This window comes from Lepisma saccharinum, chromosome 10 (genome assembly GCF_977018435.1).
Source record: "Lepisma saccharinum chromosome 10, izLepSacc3.1, whole genome shotgun sequence".
In the NCBI taxonomy this organism is placed as follows: Eukaryota; Metazoa; Arthropoda; class Insecta; order Zygentoma; family Lepismatidae; genus Lepisma; species Lepisma saccharinum.
Window position 1 is genome coordinate 29,353,830 of NC_139238.1, and position 20,535 is coordinate 29,374,364.

Below are 20,535 nucleotides of genomic sequence, written 5' to 3' on the forward strand. Positions count from 1 at the left end.
CGCAATTAGTCAAAAGGAGCAGAAAGGCAACGTAAAATACATCCCATCATCAATATAATGCCTTCCTCCAGAGCACAATTTTCAATTAAGTTTAAATTCTAGTCTTTTAGTCTTGAACTGCAGGCATAAAAAGTAAAGTTTTGTTTAAGTTTAAAAACCATCTGGGGCCTCCCCGATGATATCGCTCTGTAATCAAAGAATCCCAGGTTGGATGACAGGTGGGGACATATACAATTACTGGTTCGGATTCGTCAGTCACGATTAGCCTATCTGTGTATAAAGTGAACTTAAAAACAAAGTTAAAATCAATTATGATTCTTCTGCTTTGGAAACAATAGAAGAAAATGCGAGATTTCTCCTATTACAATACCAAAATAGTGTCTCCTATGCTTGTGAAAACCATAGTTCAGTGTAAATAAGTTATACTTACAGTGCATATAATATGTCCATACAAGAAAAGTTAAGCTTTTATCAATATCTCAAGGGCCTCCCCGATGGCGCAGTGGTAGCGTCGTCGCCTTGTAATCAAGGGGTTTGATACCAGGTGGAGGCACATAGTGGTTCGGATCCCATTTTAAACTGTAGGTCCAGCCCCGGTTAGCCTTACTGTGCACAAAGTGGACTTTAAACAAAAAATCAAGAACAACCACCAAGATCTCCCTTGTCACTCATCATTCACTGTATGAATACCAACACACTCATGTAAGAAATGAAACACCCTATTTTAATATATAAATTTATTAAAAGCTAATCAATAAATATAAATATTCTATGTTTGAAATATTCTTGGAATAGTTTTTGAGTATGCTTGGAAATCCAACATTACAAACAGAAATACTGTCTGAAAACATACATCAGAGCATTATTTGTGTACATATACATACATTTCTTTGGTATCAATATATCCACTGACGAACACACAATTTATTTCACAAACGCTTTCGGCACTCAGTCAACTTCTTCCACTGTAGGGCCCTGTCTGAAGTTCTGATAACCAGCTTGCTGCCCACAGCTGCTACCCTGTTGAGCCCCCTGGTGCAGCTTCGTCATGAGAGGACTACACTCTCTCTGTACTTCCTGCATGCGGTGCTCGTACTCTGCCTTCTCAGCCAGTGAATTGCTGTCCAGCCACCTCAACACCTCATCGCACTTTGAACGAAGCTTCTCTTTGTCAGACTCACTAAGCCTGGAACCAGCTTCCTCCGTTGCCTGCTTCACACTGAAGATGTAGCTCTCTAGTTGATTCCGAGCGGACACTCTTTCCTTCTGCTTCTCGTCTTCCTCTCTGTATCTCTCTGCTTCCGAAACCATCCGGTCGATCTCTTCTTTCGACAGGCGACCCTTGTCGTTCTTTATCACAATGTTCTTGGAATGGCCGGTGCTGGAATCCTTGGCGGACACGTTCAGAATGCCGTTTGCATCCAAGTCGAAGGTCACCTCTATCTTCGGAACTCCTCTTGGAGCTGGCGGGATGCCCGTGAGGTCAAACTTTCCCAGAAGGTTGTTGTCTCTGGTCATGGCTCTTTCCCCTTCGAACACTTGGATCGTGACAGCTGGTTGGTTGTCGGCGTAAGTGGTGAATGTCTGAGTCTGCTTGCAGGGAATTCGGGAGTTCCTCTCCACGATCTTGGTCATTACTCCACCTGCCGTTTCTAATCCAAGGGAAAGAGGAGCGACATCCACCAGCAAGACGTCTTGGATTTCGCTGCTCTGGTCTCCACTCAGGATGGCTGCTTGGACTGCTGCACCGTATGCCACTGCTTCGTCTGGGTTGATGGACATGTTCAGTGGCTTCCCGCAGAAGTAGTTCTGCAGCATGTTCTGGATCTTTGGTATGCGGGTGGAGCCTCCAACAAGAACCACGTCGTGGATGGAAGACTTGTCCATCTTGGAATCGTTGAGAGCCTTCTCCACTGGATGAAGCGTCGACCTGAAGAGATCCATACAGAGCTCTTCGAAGCGAGCCCTGGAAACCTTTGTGTAAAAGTCGATTCCCTCGTAAAGGGCGTCGATCTCTATGCTGGCCTCCGTGCTGCTGGAGAGAGTACGCTTGGCCCTTTCGCATGCTGTACGAAGGCGCCTCAGGGCTCTCGGGTTGCTCGTCAGGTCCTTCTTGTATTTCCTCTTGAATTCCTCAACAAAGTGGTTCACCAATCGATTGTCAAAGTCCTCTCCCCCAAGGTGGGTGTCTCCTGCAGTTGCCTTCACCTCGAACAGCGAGCCTTCGTCAATCGTCAGAATGGACACATCAAACGTTCCTCCTCCCAAGTCGAAGATCAGGACGTTCTTTTCGCCCTTCAAGTTCTTGTCCAGACCGTAAGCAAGGGCAGCGGCTGTCGGTTCATTGATGATCCTGAGCACATTGAGTCCTGCGATTACACCAGCATCCTTTGTGGCTTGTCGCTGAGAGTCGTTGAAGTAAGCAGGGACAGTGATCACAGCATCTGTTACCTTTCCTCCGAGATAGGCTTCTGCTGTCTCCTTCATCTTGGTGAGCACCATGGAGCTGATTTCTTCAGGATTGAACCTCTTTGTTTCCCCCTTGTACTCAACCTGGAGCCTTGGCTTCCCACCGTCGCTGGTGACAGTGAATGGCCAGTGCTTGATGTCAGCCTGGATCTTAGGGTCATCATAACGTCGCCCAATCAACCTCTTGGCATCAAAGACTGTGTTCTTTGGATTCATGGCCACCTGAAAAGAAACAAGAGAGACATATTTTGAGAATATTGGCCACATGTAGAATAAACAAAAAGCTGCGTATGTGCCAACTTTAACATACATATAAAATTTAAACATGATAGCAAGAACAAACTGACAAAGTAGTAATAACCCTGATAAGTGTAGAAATAGTTTATTTTGTAAAAAAATCAACAACTCAACTTTAGGCACAAACAAACTTCGGAACTGGACTCACAGTTTAAAGTGGGATTTTAACCAGATATTAAACCCATGATTCCTTGATTATAAGGCAATGTCGTTACCACTATGCCATCATGGAGGCCCTAAAATTGGTTCTATTCACACCAATGGACATGTGCTCAGCATTATGATATCTTAATTCTAAGTCTTGTCTACCAAGAGAAAGTAAACTCTCCTCCCCCCCCTTCCAGTTTTGGCACCCAATCGCCACCACTACTGCTCAGGCCCGTAGCCAGAAAAGTTACATAAAGTTTAGAAATATCACACAAATACTACATTGTCTATATCTTTTAAAATATCACTTGAAATTTTAATTGGCTGCTACTGAAATCATCCCTTACTACACACTCCATACTACTTTTGATGATACAGATATTTATATTACACAAGAAAAATCATAGTGCCTAACGTACATTCCACTCCCTGGCCGAAACAATAAAACTAACCTTCGTTCGCAAAACTTGGGAGCTGTTAACCTTTGACGCAGATGTGGAGGGAATTTGCATAATGACATCAAAGTCACAGACTTCTGTATAAATGAGAGATCGCAACAGGGGCAACAAAGGTACAGATAAAGAAGCTCCCCCTGTGAAGAAACTTTCTGAAGTCTGGAGAAGAGAATCTTCTAAATACTTGCCGCTACTTAAGACTTCCTATAAATAAAATTAATGAATGTAATTGCTGTTCATGCGCCCTGAATTTAACCTTCACCAAAGTTGTGAGCAAAATAATATCTGCTGTCTACATTTTCACTTTTCACTGCAAACAAATTACACAAAATAGCTTTACCTAATGTCAAGGGGGTTGACCTCAGTGCCGGGAGGGTTGATGGTAAGAGTTCCTAGTTCCAGGAGGGCTCAGCCCCCTGGCCCCTGCTACTGCTTCTTAATGATGAATAAAGATGAGATGTCAGGTTATGCAACCAGTTGTCTCACTGAAGCTTCAAAATAGCTGAACTACTAGTAGGTGATCATTTGAGAGAATCTTTTCAAAATTTTGAAATATGGATATCATCATAGGGCAGATATACATTAGAATTGTAACTGGAGAGGCTGCGAAAATATCAAAGTATATTCCAGAATGATAAACATTTATTTATTTTCAACGAGTGTTAAGAGGGATTTTGGCCTCTGATGATATTTAGATTTGATATTTTTTCAAGCTGAGCAGTTTCAAATTGTATTCAACCATCAGTATTTGAACACACAATATCTTGATCCAAGTTACCACTATTAAGTTTATTATTATTTACTGAAAACCAGACAAGCCTGACATAATGATTAAAGATTAGGCTTGCCAACCGTCCCGGAATAGCCGGGAGTTTTCCGCAATCAACCTCAATCTCCCGAAAATACTTTTGTTATCTCCCGGAATGACGAGATTTAGAATTATTATGCTTTTTATTATTAGTTAATTCTCTTTTGGTATGCCTTTGCCGAGAGAAGAAATCTGTTCTTGAAAACCAAACAATTAAACTTCACAATATTATTTTGAAGGCTTGTCAACGCCGAAGTAAGTGGGAGGTTGGAGAAATAGAAAGATTAAACACATTGTTGGGCCAAAGTGTCTACACAAGAGCTCTCTACATTATCATTTCTATCGTACATGGCATAAACAACTCAGAGTAATATTAATATTAAAAAATAATACACCAAGCACTTTCCTGTACCCTCCTGCAGTGGAACTACCACAAATTAAATTAATCTCATTTCAAAATTTGTTAATGTGACAATGACATTGGGATTTTTAAAATTTCGAAATTTCCGTAATATAAAATCAGTAACATTGGCTAAATGCTACTCCACATTATATTAATAAAAAGCAATAGCGACGATTGGGTGTAAAAGGGGGGGAGTCCAGTTTACTTTCTCTTGGTAGACAAGACGTAGCATTAAGAGGATAGTCTGTGTGGGGGGGGGGGGGGGGATTAAAGATTTAGCACAAGAAAATCATGGAGGGAAAGATAACACCCTGTCTCACATTGCAAAATTGAAATTGCGAAACAGAGCAAGTTAATGGTTGAGCATTCACGTGATTTGCTTTAGCTGTTGTCTAGATTAGATAGTTTCAATAGTTTCGTGAACATGCAAGTCTATTAAACTATTGATAGAAAACAGATTTTTTCCCCTTAGGTTTCGTTTGCACATGTCATTCGACACTTACCTGGTTCTTGGCGGCATCTCCAATTAGCCTTTCGGTGTCTGTGAAAGCGACGTAGCTGGGTGTTGTCCTGTTGCCCTGGTCATTGGCAATAATTTCAACCTTTCCCTGCTGCCACACACCCACGCAGGAGTACGTGGTGCCCAGATCAATGCCGATCGCTGGAACTTTTCGAACCATTTCGTCCTTGTCACTTCTCAACTTTCACCAACACAAACAGAAGTAATTTTGTGTGTATCACTCGTAAAACAATTGCAGAATAGCCTTCACTACTTGGCTTCTGCTTGACTGTTCGCTTTTTGCTATCTGATAGAAACTGCCGCCTTTCGCGACGAATTCGTTATATATAGAAATCAGCTGTTATTCGAGTGACGTCACGAAAGTTCTCGAGGCTGTTTCGAGTAAGCTCTAGAGCGGTCCAAACGTGAGCGGATCCTGTGTTTTCATTGGTCGAAAGTCGGAGGAGTGTCGTTGCCACAGCAACGCCTAGTAGCGTTGAGAACCTGCAGGAAAGGTGGAGAAGTTTCTCGAATATCAAGTGTCAACAGAAACTAAGCCTAAAGTACCAAAATAAAAGTGATTTATCGTTTATTTTGGGAACTAGAAAACTTACTCATATCATGAAGAAAAAACAGATTTGGTGATTACGTCACACATCTTTACAAGGAATGTGTTCATAATTTTATCGGTCTTATTTTCGTTTATTCGGATTCATGTTGTTCAACTGTTTATATTACGTTAATGTTTTCCACACCAAAACACCGTAACTAATAATGTATTTTCGCTCACATTCATCTATTATGTATAAAACTATTAGTTTTAACAGGTTAGTTTAACATAGCTAAGGCGCAATAGGAATGTCTAGACATTTTAAAATTAAAACTTTAAAAACGAAAATTGTGTCCCACAGTGTGGCAAGGCTTTTATTTCAATCTTTATTCAGTAATTTAGAATACACTTTGTAATTTTTTATTTGTAGCAACATATTTTTCGGAAGAAAAGTTTTTGGTCTTTTCGTTTTTTGCATGAAGGCGTAATTTGGTTTCCACATTATCGAAAATGACTTCGTCTGCTTTTTCTGATAAATAAATTTATTGCATTTAAAGGTTGGTTTGGAAGAGTCCCAGGCCCGTAGCCAGGAATTATTTCTAGGTGGGGGGGCGAAGTCAATCCTAGAGGGGGCAAATTTTTAATATATTGTGTCGCATTAGCAGATATAGCAGGGTACACAGAGGCAATTGCCAGTCCCCCAAAAGAGATAAGTAACAGAAAAGGGATGACATCTTGAAACTCCAACGAACAAAAAAAACTTCGAGCAACATCAAATAGCAATATTTCGATAATGAACTTTCCAGATTGCCAAATAATATAAAGTTTAACATAAATAGGCTAATAGGGACTGTATCTATTTGATATTTACAGGTCGATAATGTTAATAGACTATTAATATGTACCAACAGCTTTGGGCCTCTTTGCAGAACTGATTAAGGGAGCCCTTCATAAATCATGCTTCATAATGATTCCCTCTAGTTTCCAGTATGCAAGATTTTTACGCACAAAGGAATCTAACAAGAATCCAACAACACCAATGTGTTGTGTTATGCAAGAAACATCAAATTAATTAAATAATAATGGTTATATATTATCTACACTTTGATGAATTGTGTAAAAATTTGTACTTTTTTGTAGACCTATTTGTTAAAACATTAAAAAATGGGTCCCTTACTCCACCACGGATTCCATTTGCTTCAAATGAAAGACTCTTGCATCAATACAGACAATGTTTGCTTACTGGTAATGTTAACCATTTTGCAAAATATTGTGTTGGTGAAATACATGTGTTTGACAGCCGAAAAACAAATAGGAATCCCTTGATTGATCAATGACTTCTTGGATTACAGTGTCATCATTAATGTTTCATGTAAAGTTTGAAGCGAATTTACAATATAGAGAAAGTCTCAAATTTTGTTAATTTTCGGTATACTAACTAATTTTGACCTCCTAATCACGAATCTGTTGAAAAAAACCGGGGGTCACGTCTGAAAATTTGAAAAAAAGCCGATTGAATTTTTTATATATATATATAGGTGTATATGCGTAGTTTTCTATGATACAGGTTCAGGTTTTTAACTGATAAAAATGGGAGTCCACATTACAAAAGCTCTTAGTAAACTGTCGATTGATTGATTTGCTTTATTTTACTTCGCATTTCTGCCACTTTTGGCTAATCGCGAAGACGAGGATGAGTGATGGTATGATGAAATTGATGGCAGACAAATATGGCAGATGCGAAGTAAAATAAACCAAATCAATCAATCAATCAATCTGTCTAATACTGGTTGGTTACCTTCCGTGAATGCAAGAAAAGTTTTAATTCAAGGATATTTCGGGGGTTTAGGCATGATAGCCCTTCTCCATTACCATTAATGCGAGTATGCTTTGAACGTGTTGTTAAAAAAAAGGTGTGGGCTTTCTTACACCCTGTAACTATTCTATGCTGTAACTTTGGCTAGTTTTAAATAAAAGCAATCTAAGGTGTTGGTAGAGTATTTAAAAATATATATCCCCGAATGCGTAGTGGCTCAAGCTCTAGTCTTAGTTAACACAAAAATCACGAAATGTTTTCATAAACTTTTAAACCCCAAGTACATACATAAATCAACGCACAGTCACAACCATTTATTTTAGAATATTTGTGAGATGAACAGAAAATCGAGGTCGGATTTTTTCCAGTAATGTCACTGCTTTTAGCAATGTGTAAGGGCAGTGCCGGCCATTAGGGGGGGGGCACTCCTTGCACCCCCTCAGTTTTGGCCACCCGATCGTCGTACCTTTACCTTATGTGAATTAATAGGGTGGGGTTATCGTGCCCCTTGAAGTGCAAATTCACAATAAAATTTGTATTAACATAACAGTAATAAATTTATTTGTTGACATCTAAAATTAATAATTTATGTTCAATAATGATAGTGGAAAGCTTTTCCCACTCTACCCCCCCCCCAGAACGTTGATAATCCGCTATTATTTTATTTGTTCTTCTGATTCTTTAAGCAGATCTCCTGATTTTTCAGGGCACGATCTCCCGATTTTTAAAAATCTGACCTGGCAACGCTGGACGAAACGTAGAGGACTACCGCGACAGGTTAACTTTGCAGCAGGTTTTATGTGTCAATCCACTCTAGAGAGGCACTCAGCATCCCCGTGCCAGTCTCACCTTAACCGCTGAGCTGTTCATATCACAGACAGTGAGAAAATCCGCAGTATTGCAGCGGAACTATTTTCTGCGCGCACACTTGGGTCTATATATGCGAAATGTTGCTGCAAGGTTAACCTGTCGCGGGGCTTAGAGGTTGAACGATATACTTTTAAGTGTGATTTTTTTTAAAATCATTTAGTAACAAAGTACGCTTTTCTTTTACTATTACACCTGATTATTAATTGCAGTGACGAAAAAACGTAGGTTTTATTGTTCAGGTACCACGAAACTAGGCAAGAACCGCAATCCTATGTACGTAGCATAACAACTATTTAAAAAGAAAAGTTGTACAACACTTAGTTTAACGTGTATTAAAAATCCTTCTTGCTTATTTATCAATCAATAAAAGGTAGAGCTTTGGGAAACTGTTCCAAATGTTTAATGATTTTTAGCATGTATTATAGGACTATTGGGGGTACTTTTTTACTATCCTTCTGACAGATTTCGTAGTTTTTTACAGAAGAAACTACTTACCGTAAGAAGTTCGTGTACCATTGTCTAACATCTGGAAGGTTTTTTTGTGTGATGTGGGAATGTTTTATAGCGGAAATTCAACGGTAAATTTCTCGTATCGGACAAACGGATGAAATTTGCTAGTTCATTTAATTTGAATATTCGTACTTACGTATTCTTCATTGAGAAACATTGCTGAAGGTGGCATTTCGCTTATTTCACGAAAATAAGCTCTATTTGCGACATATCGAGTAAGTTTTCTTCGTTTCTTTTTGCCTTCGGTAACATGCAAAATGGCGGTCACAGTTTCACTACCGTACTCGGCATGCAGTGTTTCCACCCCACTGCACCCAAAAATACCTACATAGCCCCACATACCATTGATGCATAGCCCCACGAACCATTCATACATAGCCCCACAAACCATTTCCAGTAAGGTTAGGTTAGGTAGGGTCACAATAGGTTCCAATAGTTAAAAATTGGTTTTGAAAAATAATATGCATAGCCCCACACACCATTCTTGCATAGCCCCACGAACCATTGACGCATAGCCCCACGAACCATTGACACATAGCCCACGAACCATTGACACATAGCCCCACAAACAATTTGCGGAAACGTACCTTCTTCAGTTACAAAAACACGTGTTTGGAAACACTGACCGGGATTACGTCATCACACACAGGCTACATCCAGCTGGAAGTAAATGGATGCAAGAGCTTTCGTGCATCGGTCACACATTTATATCGAAAAATAGATGATTTACCGGCAAAATTCAATGAACGATGCGAGAAAACACTTCCCCGAACTTCCACAAGTCTAAAGAAACTGCATTCGGTAAGTAATTTCTCCTGTAAATTTGAAGAAATCCGTTTGTCCGATACGAGAAATTTACCAAAATGGGTTTCGAAAAGAATATGCGTAGCCCCACACACCATTCTCGTATAGCCCCATGAACCATTGACACATAGCCCCACAAGTGTCCGAAGGATAATAAACATTTACCGCTTTGGAGCGAATTGACAATATAGAGAAAGTCTCCAATTTTGTTAATTTTTGGTATACTAACTAATTTTGGTCTCCTAATCACGAATCTGTTGTAAAAAATTGGGGGTCACGTCTGGAAATTTGAAAAAAAAAAGCCGATTGAATTCTTTTTATATATATAGGTATATATGCGTAGTTTTACGAACGAAAATGTAATCTCCTGTCATTGTTTCCAACCACGCTGTTGTTTTACAAGAAAATGATTTATGATGTTCAATTTTAGGACGAACCCTATTTTTTCGATGAATTTAGGGGTGAAATGAGTGCTAATGGAACCTAACCTAACAGGCCTAACCTTAGCTCATGTGAATGGTTCGTGGGGCTACCCGTGGATGGTTTTTGGGGCTAACATCAATAGTTTGTGGGGCTACCCGTGTACGGTTTTGGGGGCTAACGTCAATGGTTTGTGGGTACCCGTGGATGGTTTTTGGGGCTAATGAACAATGTTTAATCAAAATGTACAATTTCCAGATGTGACCCCTGGTTTTTTACAACAGATTCGTGATTAGGAGGCCAAAATTAGTTAGTATACCGAAAATTAACAAAATTGGAGAATTTCTCTATATTGTCAATTCTTACCAATGCTTTTGTTGTTAGGTTAGGGTTCTTAGCATTAATACACAATGAATAAAATTACCTGATCTTTTTGTTGTTAGGTTAGGTGGGTCAGGTTTAGGGCTGTCTCCTTCCATTAAAATAGCATCTCTAAATGCTTTAAGCACCTGATCATGTAATATCTGGTCTCAACCACGAAACCTCATATGAAAATTCGCAAAACCTTGTGTTATGTGTTTTTATAACTTGTTATAAAATTTCTGGAATAATTCAACCCTCATTTTTTTTTTCAGGAGATGCTTAGTCGACAAAAAACACATGAGAAGGTGTTATCCAAGATTCCAAAGAGCAGAGTAATATTTTTTTTTAAATTATTTATTGAGTATTAATAGTGCTAGTTTTAGAAACAGTTGCATGTATGGCACATAAGTATTTATGATTGTAAGTATTTGCATTCTTGTATATTCTTTAATGCTATACTAAAAACCGATACAGGCACTGTGCGAATGGTAAAAATTTACTATCCTTCGGACACCTCTAATTTTTTCGTTTCGTCAATTTTTGACATTCGTACTTATGTATCTGCTTCGTGGAACATTCCTGAAGGTGTAGAACATCTAGAAATTGCAAAATAAGCGAAAATAAGGTGTTAGTTTTCGGAATGGAAACTGTCGATTTTCGCAATATTTTTTGTTTCACAACCAAATATATATATTCCTGATACTACCATGACACCAAATTTTAACTATGTTTGCCTAACCTAACCACGTGCCAATGGTTCGTGGGGCTAGCGTCAATGGTTCATGGGGCTAGCACCAATGGTTCGTGGGGCTAGCGTCAATGGTTCGTGGGGCTAGCGCCAATGGTTCGTGGGGCTAGCGCCAATGGTTCGTGGGGCTAGCATCAATGGTTCGTGGGGCTAGCGCCAATGGTTCGTGGGGCTAGCGTCAATGGTTCGCAATTATTTCCAATTTCTAGATCCTGATACTAACACGACACCAAATTTTAACTATGTTTCCTAACCTAACAGAACTAAGCTATCCACGCGCCAATGGTTCGTGGGGCTAGCTATTCTCCGTCGGAGAATTAATTTTCAACAAACATGAATTTCAGCTATGAAACATTCCCACATCACACAAAACACCTTCCCGATGTTCGACAATGCTACAGGAAATTATTACGGTAAGTAGTTTCTTCTGTAAAAATAAATAAATGTGTCCGAAGGATAGTAAACTTGTACCGTGCGAATTAAGCTTTTTTGGTTTTGGGGGAATGCCCACTCAGTGGGGTATTTGTGATTTTATTTTTGGAGGTAGGTGTTTTTGGGTGTGCAAATTTTTATAAATGTTACTAGTCAGTATAGGCGTAACTTAGCGAGGGAAGGGGCACTTAGTCTCCCAAAATTTTCTGGATTATTAAAATTGACAATTGAAGGGACTTTTGTTAACCTCCTAGGAAACAGCTAGCAAAGTTAGTAAAGAGTAATATTTGTGATTTTGAAACTGTAACTGGGCCCAAGTTCCTTTTCTTTTATTGCGATTTCATCATGCTATAAATGCAATTTTTACATGGTTTAATTTCAGTGTACGTCTGTTAACACATACTGCAGAGTTTTAGCGATTACTTAAGGTTTTGTTCAAAATATGCTTTCGTGGTTAGTTTGGTTCCCTTAGCATTAAAATAAAGTCCCTAAATGCTTTCTACTAAGGTTTTGATTTACTTCTACATTCATTCCCACGCTTCTACAATATTTACTGTCTCTTGTCGACGGAGAATATCTTGTCCATGAGAAGTGCATAAGGTTATTTTCAAGGTTGTTTTTTTCAACATAAACAACTTTTTTTCGAGTCCAAACAGTGCTCATTACTTTAAGGAAGGTTCGAATTTCGTGTTACAATGATTTCCAAAATTATACGATAATTAGTCTTTGTGCTAGGAGAAATCATTCTGTGGAGCAATTACAGAATACCTGGAGTATCTCCGATTGCTTTCAAATTTGGCATCCTAATCATGAATCTGCAGTTAAAAATTGGCGGTTACTTCTAGAAAATGTGAAATAAGTAGAAATAAGGGGTTCCGTGAACAAAGTAAACACCGGTGGTTTATGAAGGAAACTACAATTTTTTTGCAATGATTAGCGTTCAAAAACTATGTGCATGAATACCCTGAATTTTAACTATGCTTGCCTAACCTAACCTAACCTAACCTTACGTGAATGGTTTGTGCAGCAAGTATGTTTTCCACATTTACTGAAGATGCCATATAGTCACATGTAAAGCAACGCTCCATGGAACGGATAGCGAACTTTACTTGTCCACATCGTCAAACATGGTGACTATTAGTATCGACAATCATAGGGGTAATGTATGCACGGTATTTCGCATTTTCTAGATGTGACCGCCAATTTTTAACTACAGATTCGTGATTTTGATGTCAAAATTAGTGAGTATACCAAATTTGAAAGCAATCAGAGATACTCCCGGTATTCTGTAATTATACCTATTCTGTTCCCTATAGTTAAGCGGTGGCTCAGTCAGTAACACGTCTGACTACCATGCTCCCATGCTCAAGGTCCCGGGTTCGATCCCCGGCCGGTTCAAATCCAGGAACTTTTCTAACGTTGGAAGCAACCCCTGCACCCACCCAGCGTCGAATGACATGGGTACCTGGGGGACACCCTTGGGGGTAATGGCAGTCAGGGGCATGATGCTGATCACATCACCCCCACTCATGACCCATGACCAGATCAAGAAAGTGTGGGGCGTTACCCCCAAGACCCCCTATACGCTTTCATGGCATGGTGCTTTGCACAGGGAAGCACTTTACCTTTTTTTTGTCTTTTATAGTTAAGCAGAAAGTTTGATTCTGCCCTCTGAAAATCAGGTCCCAAGTTATGCCAATGTCAGTCGATGAGGTTGGTCAGCTGCGGAATGGTGTTCTCCTTTAATCCAGAAATCTGCATACTTTTCAGCAGGGCAATGTTTGATGGCTGGACCATTAATGGACTCGAATGATTTTTCAATTGTGTTTGTTCCATAGTTAAAAAATGGTATGCTGTGTGCTTTCAATTCCATTTTGTTTGAGGGAGATAAAAACACCCCTGGCAGGGATTAAGATCATTTTCTTCTGCCGGGATAACTTTTTGGGGGGGGATCCCTGCCCCCCCCCTCCCCCATTAATTCACACACTTCATGCAGGGATGATTATACCCAATTATTTCGCAGTGTTTCCGTGAGTACATGCTTCATAGCTTATGGATGGGTCTAGTCCCACTTGCCCTAGATGCATGAAATCTGAAATAAAATTTGAGGCGTAAGGGATGACCTTGTGGTAAGGCATCCAAAAGTTAACCTCACTTACACGTAGTACACCCCGGTAACTGCTTCTTGCAAGCCAATGAGGCTCTGGTGACTGGATCCACAGCCAGGAAGGAGATTTTTGGAAACTGTGTAGTTGTAGTTCTTGTTAAGTAAAGAGTGCATGCAATAGTTTTAAAAATTGTGTAAGGAAGTTTTTTTAACTGACATATTTTACTTCCATGGTAGGCCCTGGTTTGAATTTCGTTCTAGTTAAGCGGCTATATTGCATGACGAGCAAAAACAGCCTATGTGCTGATGTGCCCATACTGTAAAAATCAATCATGATATAAAATTTACCAAATGTGAACAAAAATGGATATATAAAATAGCTCAAAATTTGTGTAGATCGAAATGTAATTGTTTAACATATTTGTCTTTAATAGGTTGAACTTCACGTGCACTTAGATGGAGCCTTACGCCATGAAACAATTTATGAACTTGCTAAGTAAGTGAAATTTTGAAAAGGATTAACGTATTTTGTTATTTACTGTCGGATTGAAGATTATGGATACTTGACTTTGGACTCCAATTAAAAATTAACCAGTAGACCTACATAGAAATGAGTTACATCAAAATTTAGCTTATTCAATTCTGCATTAATCTATGCTAACCAATTTTTTGTTCTATTTTTTTATCGTTGTGAGAACAAATTAGTGCCATTTTTTTTAGTTTTGCAAATGATCGCTTTCTTTGAAATTATATAAATAAAAAATGGGTGATCTGATCATCATGAAATTTGCATATGGTGCAGGTAAAAAAGTTTTAAACACAATTTTTAAATTTGAGATTTTTAAAATTTGTCAAAAAACCATTCTTATCAGTTTTGCGAAACAGTCTTAGTCCTACAAATATAATATTGATCTTGTTTTGAAGCTCTTTGCATCTGTTTTTAAAATCCGTTATCATTGTTAATTCACATTGCGAAACCAATTTCATACAGATTTTTATTCAACGGAGTAAAGATGTACGTGGAACGTGGCAACACCACATACACTGACTCACAGTGACAGCCTGCAGTTTCCACGGTTCCATGGACATCGCTGTGCGAGATGTTTCCATGTTCCACATACATCTTTACTCTGCTGAAGGTGCTTGAGTGTCAACCTCTTTTCGAAGTAGTGCACCTTGGGCTACATTTTTGTACTCTAGCGAGACTGTGGCATCTGGACCTACAGCCAATGTAATCTTCTGTGAGGTTTGCTTTGTGTCATCCATATAAGTTTTTAATTGTCACTTCATCCATCTCATCATTGATCCCCATTGTCGCCATTAGCCACATGTGGCAGAAATGGATGTAAAATAAACACAATCAACTATAATAATCAACAACATATGCAAAAGAAAATCTCTGTTGTTACATTTTAAGGAACTTTTTACAAGTAAGGGTTGTTTAGGTATTGATATTGGTTCAGAGTAGAATCAGCTCAGTCGTACTACATAGCCCAATCAACATAACCACATCTGCCTGTTGTATGTGGTGAAACAATTGTAAAGAGATCTGAATGTGTCGAGCAAAACTATTTTTTTAGGTGCTGTTGTTTTTAGTGTTTTCTGAAAGTTCTAAAAATTATAACATCTTGCACAGTTCTTCCATTGTAAAATTTCAGTAATGGCATATCTCACACTCATTTCTGTTCCAGGAAAAAACATATCAAGTTACCAGGAAATGGCAGTTTAAAAGACTTGATAGATGCCATTGTTGTTCATGAACCCAAGGATTTGTTTCACTTTCTGCAAGGCTTCAATGTTTTGCTTCCATGCATTCTGTAAGTATGGTTCAGCTATAGAAATAAAAGTGAAGTTGTTTGGCAATTGGACCTTTTGTTTTCAACCATTAAATGCATTCCAGGCTGGACTCAGCAGATTTACAGGGTTTGTCCAATAAGTATCGGGATTGATTTTGTCCGGCCAATGAGAAGGGGTGGAGGGTGCTCTCTGTGGGTGGGATTGGTGGTGTGGGATGTCACGTGAGCTAGGAGACCCAGCTCAGTTGCCTCCGAGCATTTGGAGTGTGTAGGTCGCGCCTGAAGTGAAAGTGTGTTTAGTGCTCACGTCGAGAGTCAAGATGCAGCGAACCATCGAGCAGTGTTGTGCCATCAAAGTTTGTGTTAAACTGAATAAATCTGCTACGGATACTTTTGATCGGTGAGGCATACAAGGACGAAGCCATGTCCAGTGGCATAAAAAATTCAAAGATGGCCAGGAAGACGTCAAAGACGAGCAACGCACTAGACGTCTGACATCGATGCTGAAAATGTGGCCAAAGTGCGAGAACTTCTGAACAGTGATCGCCGGTTAAGTGTTCGTTTGATAGCACAGGCGTTAAATTTACTGAAATCCACTGTGCATTCAATTGTGACCGATGATTATTAGGGTCTGCCGCGTCTGAAAGGAGATTGCCAAATCCTGGCTGCTGCATCACGACAATGCGCCCAGTCACACGTTGCTAATTGTGAGGAAGGCACTGGCCAAACATTGTGCACAATACCCTATGGTCCAGATGTGGCTCCCCCTGACTTCTTTTTGTTCCCTCGGATTAAAAAGAACCTAAAAGGACATCGTTTCAGAATGATTGAGGCGGTCGCCAACTTCCAGGGGGCGTATGAAGAGTGGAAAAAGCGCTGGCAGCAGTGTATTGATGCAGGAGGGTCATATTTTGAAGAATTTTAACACACACTACATATATCTTCAATAAATTTATTTTTATGACCAGTCCCGATACTTTTTGGACAAACCCTGTATATCAGTATTCTCATTGATCACTACCTGTATAGATATCACCATTGGGTCATTCCATACCAAACCTTTGGCCTCCCCGATGGCGTAGTGGTAGCATCGTTGCCTTGTAATATCAAGGGGTCCCAGGTTCAATAGTGGTTCGGATCCCACTTTAAACTGTAGGTCCAGTTTCTATTAACCTTACTGTGCATAAAGTGGACTTAAAACACCAACTCAACATACCAAACCATCCAGTGGTGGTTGCATGACCATTTTAGAAAAAAAAAAAAAAATTTTAGTACATATGTTGGTACATGTTTGTAGATATCAAAACCAATGTTAAAAAAAAATATTGCTTTGTTTTCCAGCATTGCACATGGCTTTTTTTTTTTCTCATTTAGTAGTTTACCAATAGCGCTAGAGACCTGAAACAAAATTCATTTTGTACCTAATGAAGCATACTTCCTATGATATTCAAGTATGTTTTGCTCAAAATTGCATTCTAAGAACAAAAATTATGGTGAAAATTTGGGTAACAATAAATTGGATTTTTGAGCCAGATTTTTTTAAACCAAGGGGTTTAGTCTAAGGCTTGAAATTGTTTCAGGTGTACACCTACCTGCAGGGTGTCTACAAATAAAATATCAGTACTTTGAAATGCAACCCTTTTTTCAGCATGGGCACAAACATGGCTGTTTATGGAATTTTGACAGTTTCGGGATTAAATATCTCAGATTGGTCCTCTTGAAAAGTTCTGAAATTTGGCATGGAGGAAGCCCTGCATGAACCTAACTCACAGTATAAATCTCAACTTTGACTCAATTCGTTTGATCAATATGAGGTAGCATATGTGACCCAATTTGTAACATTGCTGTGTAAGGGTAAGCTAAATGTATACCTAGAATAATGAAGTCTTTCCTTTTTCTATTTTAAAGTTGGGTTAAAAAAAACTCAGAAATTATAGTAACATAGGATTGTAGGCTAATACTTGACTTATTAGAAATTAAAATTACAAGTTATGACAATAGAAGATCTGCGAAATCTCATTGCAAAGGGTTTGATTTATTTATAGGGTGACCATAATATTTTGACCCAAGGGAGTCAGTTTACCCCCTTCCTGAAAAATCGGCAATCAAAAAACTATTATTAGTAGTAGTAGTTAAACTAGAAAATATATTAGCATTCACCAAATCATTAGGAATTTTCTTTTGAGTTTGTTGTGACGCAGGAATTTAAATTCTTCATGCAGGCCCCCATTGAAACTACATGTACGCTTCTTGGTCATACTTATTCACTGCTCTAGAAATAATGGAACAAGCACAAAACAATAAGAACTGCCTGTTCGTCATCTGGACGAAATTGTAACATTTGGATTGTTATGCACAATTAGCCAAAAGTGGCAGAGAAGCGATGCTAAATATAAAAAATAACAAATTTCTATGACTAACTTGGAACAGCATTTCCATGACACCATTGTCGTATACCAATTGAACTTGAACGCCAGACCTGATTATTAAATGTTGTTCGTCATCAGTCTGTACATTGTTCCTGTCGAGTATGTATGAAAAGTCATAGCCGTCGTTCATGACGAGGCTTCTCGCATTTATACCATTATGTAAGTTATTGTAATAATTCTGTTATTGTGTTGGTGAATTATACACTTTTGTTTGTGTTGAAACTTCAGTCGTATTCTTTACTCCATTTCCTGAATTACCGAAGAACAGAGAGAACCCAAAACTCAACAATGGCGACGAGGATCTTGGAAACTTCATTTGATACTTACTTCTCGTAATTTTACATATTTCTTGTGATTGTTCTTCAAGCTGTCTGTTGGAGGTAAGAATCTCTGCACACAATGCAAAAGTTGTCTCAATTTTCTGAATTCTGCAGGGAGCAGGAAAGTATTAAACAATACTTCGATAGATTCGAGCATTTCTGCAAAGCTTCAGACATTCCCGATGATAAGGCTAAACATGTTCTATTAGCAGCAATAGGGCACAGAACGTATGCTGATTTATACAATCTCATACAACCTAAATCAATATCAGAGCTCAGTCTTGCTCAAATTCAACAAACATTGATCCGCCATTATGAGCCCAAGAAGAATCTCATACTTGAAAGGCATAAGTTTTTTCTTATTAAACAGAAAGATAATCAAAGCATTCCTGATTTCATTGTGCAAATTAAAGAGCAGGCCCCAAAATGTGATTTTGGTGATCTCATCGATTCAATGTGTCGCGACGTATTTATTCTTGGTATGAGAAGTGTGCGTGTTAGAAATAGACTGTTATCAGATCCTGATTTGACTTTGAAAAAGGCAATAGATACAGCCATGTATCTCAACGAGCTAGAATTAAATGAGGGAATTGTTAACCAAAGTCACTCAAAGAATGCTGTGGAATATTCTGAAACTCCGACTGAATTCACTTCGCGAATACAAAACAGATACAAGGGCAATCTTGGAATGAACATCAGACAAAATAGAGCTGATACAAGGAATATTGGTAACAAATCAAACAATGATTCTGGTAAACCGTGTGATAATTGTAATTCTTTTCATCCTAACGGGAAATGCCCAGCTTTCGGGGCTACTTGCAGATATTGTAAAAAGAAAAATCATTTCTTGACAGCCTGCAAGAAGAGAGAATATAACAATTCTAGCAAAAACAAATTGGTTTCTGACACAAACATTGTGCTTAACACACGTATCAATGAAAGATCTATCAATGTTCCAGCTAATTCAAAACCTACGATTGTACCAAACAATCACAGCGATTTCAAACATATAATCCGAGAATCATCCATTGATTTTTCAGATTTTAATGTGCCGTGCATTCCCATAGATTACAAATTTGCAGATATTCAAGAAGAAAAATCTAAGAACGAATTTGTTGATTACAGTGCCGCTGGTATCCAATGTAATGCTCAGTATCCAGAAATTTTCACTACTTTCGTTACTAAAGAAAGTAAATCTGTTTGGCATACACAGGGATCGTTGTTTATCGACTTACAAGTCAACAATTCTAAGATTACATTCCTAGTGGATACAGGTTCTGTCTGTACTTTAATTGACAGTAGACAATTTGAGTCTTCATTGCGAGGTTGCACTATACACAATTTTCCTATCATCTTGAAAGCAGCAAATGGTAATAATCTTGGTGTTTTAGGAAAAGTTTACGTTGAAGTTGTATTTCAAGGAATGAAACATAACTTAGATATGATTGTTGTAAAGACAAAATTGAATCGTGCGATTATGGGTTTGTCTTGGATTGATATTTTCATGCCTGAATGGCGAAACGTTTTTGTTTCACATGTTCCTCAGATAGTTGCAACTACTGTTGAATCATCAGCAATAAAGGAACTGGTTGCGAAACTAAGGAAAGATTTTCCTATACCTTTTGATGGTGACATGTCCAAGTCGATCAAGCGCTTCGAGATAGACTTGCCATTGAAAGACGATGCTGCACCAGTGTTCAAGAGATATTACGATGTCCCGTACTCGCTTAAGGAACCAGTCAAGGATGAATTACAGAAGTTGGTTAGTGACGGAGTAATTGAACCTATCAAATCATCATCGTGGGCTTTTCCTCTTGTTGTTGTTCGTAAGAAAAACGGTGAATTAAGGCTATGTGTGTCCTACAAGAACACTGTAAATCTGCAACTTAGGAAGATGGGACATCCGTTACCTAAAATAGAGGACCTTTTCAACAAGATGGTTGGTTGCAGTTGGTTCGTTTCATTCGACCTTCGAAGGGCTTACCTTCAGTTACGCCTATCTGTACAGGCTCAGAAGGTTCTTGTCTTCAACACGGAATTCAGGTTATTCAGACAGTTGAAGCTTCCCTTCGGAGTAAACTCTGCCAGTGCCATTTTCCAAGCCACGATGGAGCAGATGTTGATGGGTGTAGACAAGGTTTCCATTTTCCAAGACGACATTTTAGTAGGAGGAGTTACTCTTGAGGAGTGCAATGATAACGCACGAAAGGTACTGAATCTTTTCTCCGATTATGGCGTCCGCATAAATTAACAAAAGTCTGTGTTCTTTGTGCAAAATGTGAAGTATCTGGG

The 20,535-nt window shown here is 38.8% G+C and overlaps 2 protein-coding genes across 5 annotated transcripts in view; one reads left to right on the forward strand and one right to left on the reverse strand.

Annotated features, from left to right (window-relative positions):
- Positions 1–865: 865 nt before the first annotated feature.
- On the reverse strand, positions 866–5,450 carry LOC145994291 (heat shock protein 70 A1-like). Its single transcript, XM_083130396.1, has 2 exons — positions 5,083–5,450; positions 866–2,691 (listed from the first exon to the last, which is right to left on the reverse strand). Exons 1-2 carry the CDS (start codon positions 5,257–5,259, stop codon positions 949–951), a joined length of 1,920 nt encoding a protein of 639 aa, XP_082986522.1. The 5' UTR covers positions 5,260–5,450; the 3' UTR covers positions 866–948.
- Positions 5,451–8,420: 2,970 nt separating this feature from the next.
- The window catches only part of LOC145993843 (adenosine deaminase-like), a 31,120-nt gene continuing 19,005 nt past the window's right edge, over positions 8,421–20,535 (forward strand). The window contains exons 1-4 of one of the 4 annotated variants that reach the window (XM_083129688.1): positions 8,421–8,481; positions 10,684–10,743; positions 14,133–14,194; positions 15,390–15,515. In XM_083129688.1, coding sequence (XP_082985814.1) covers positions 10,687–10,743; positions 14,133–14,194; positions 15,390–15,515 — 245 coding nt within the window. In that variant the 5' untranslated portion in view covers positions 8,421–8,481; positions 10,684–10,686. Of the gene's footprint in view, positions 8,588–10,452; positions 10,497–10,683; positions 10,744–14,132; positions 14,195–15,389; positions 15,516–20,535 lie in introns of those variants that run through there. The other 3 variants (XM_083129686.1, XM_083129687.1, XM_083129689.1) reach the window with 3 other exon arrangements.

What these genes read in the sequence shown, in the direction of transcription:
- LOC145994291 (XM_083130396.1), bottom strand. Translation starts at nt 5,259, where the DNA reads ATGGTTCGAAAAGTTCCAGCGATCGGCATTGATCTGGGCACCACGTAC. An exon ending in GAGATGCCGCCAAGAACCAG is followed by an intron (nt 2,692 to 5,082) that starts GTAAGTGTCGAA and finishes GTTTCTTTTCAG; the next exon opens with GTGGCCATGAATCCAAAGAA.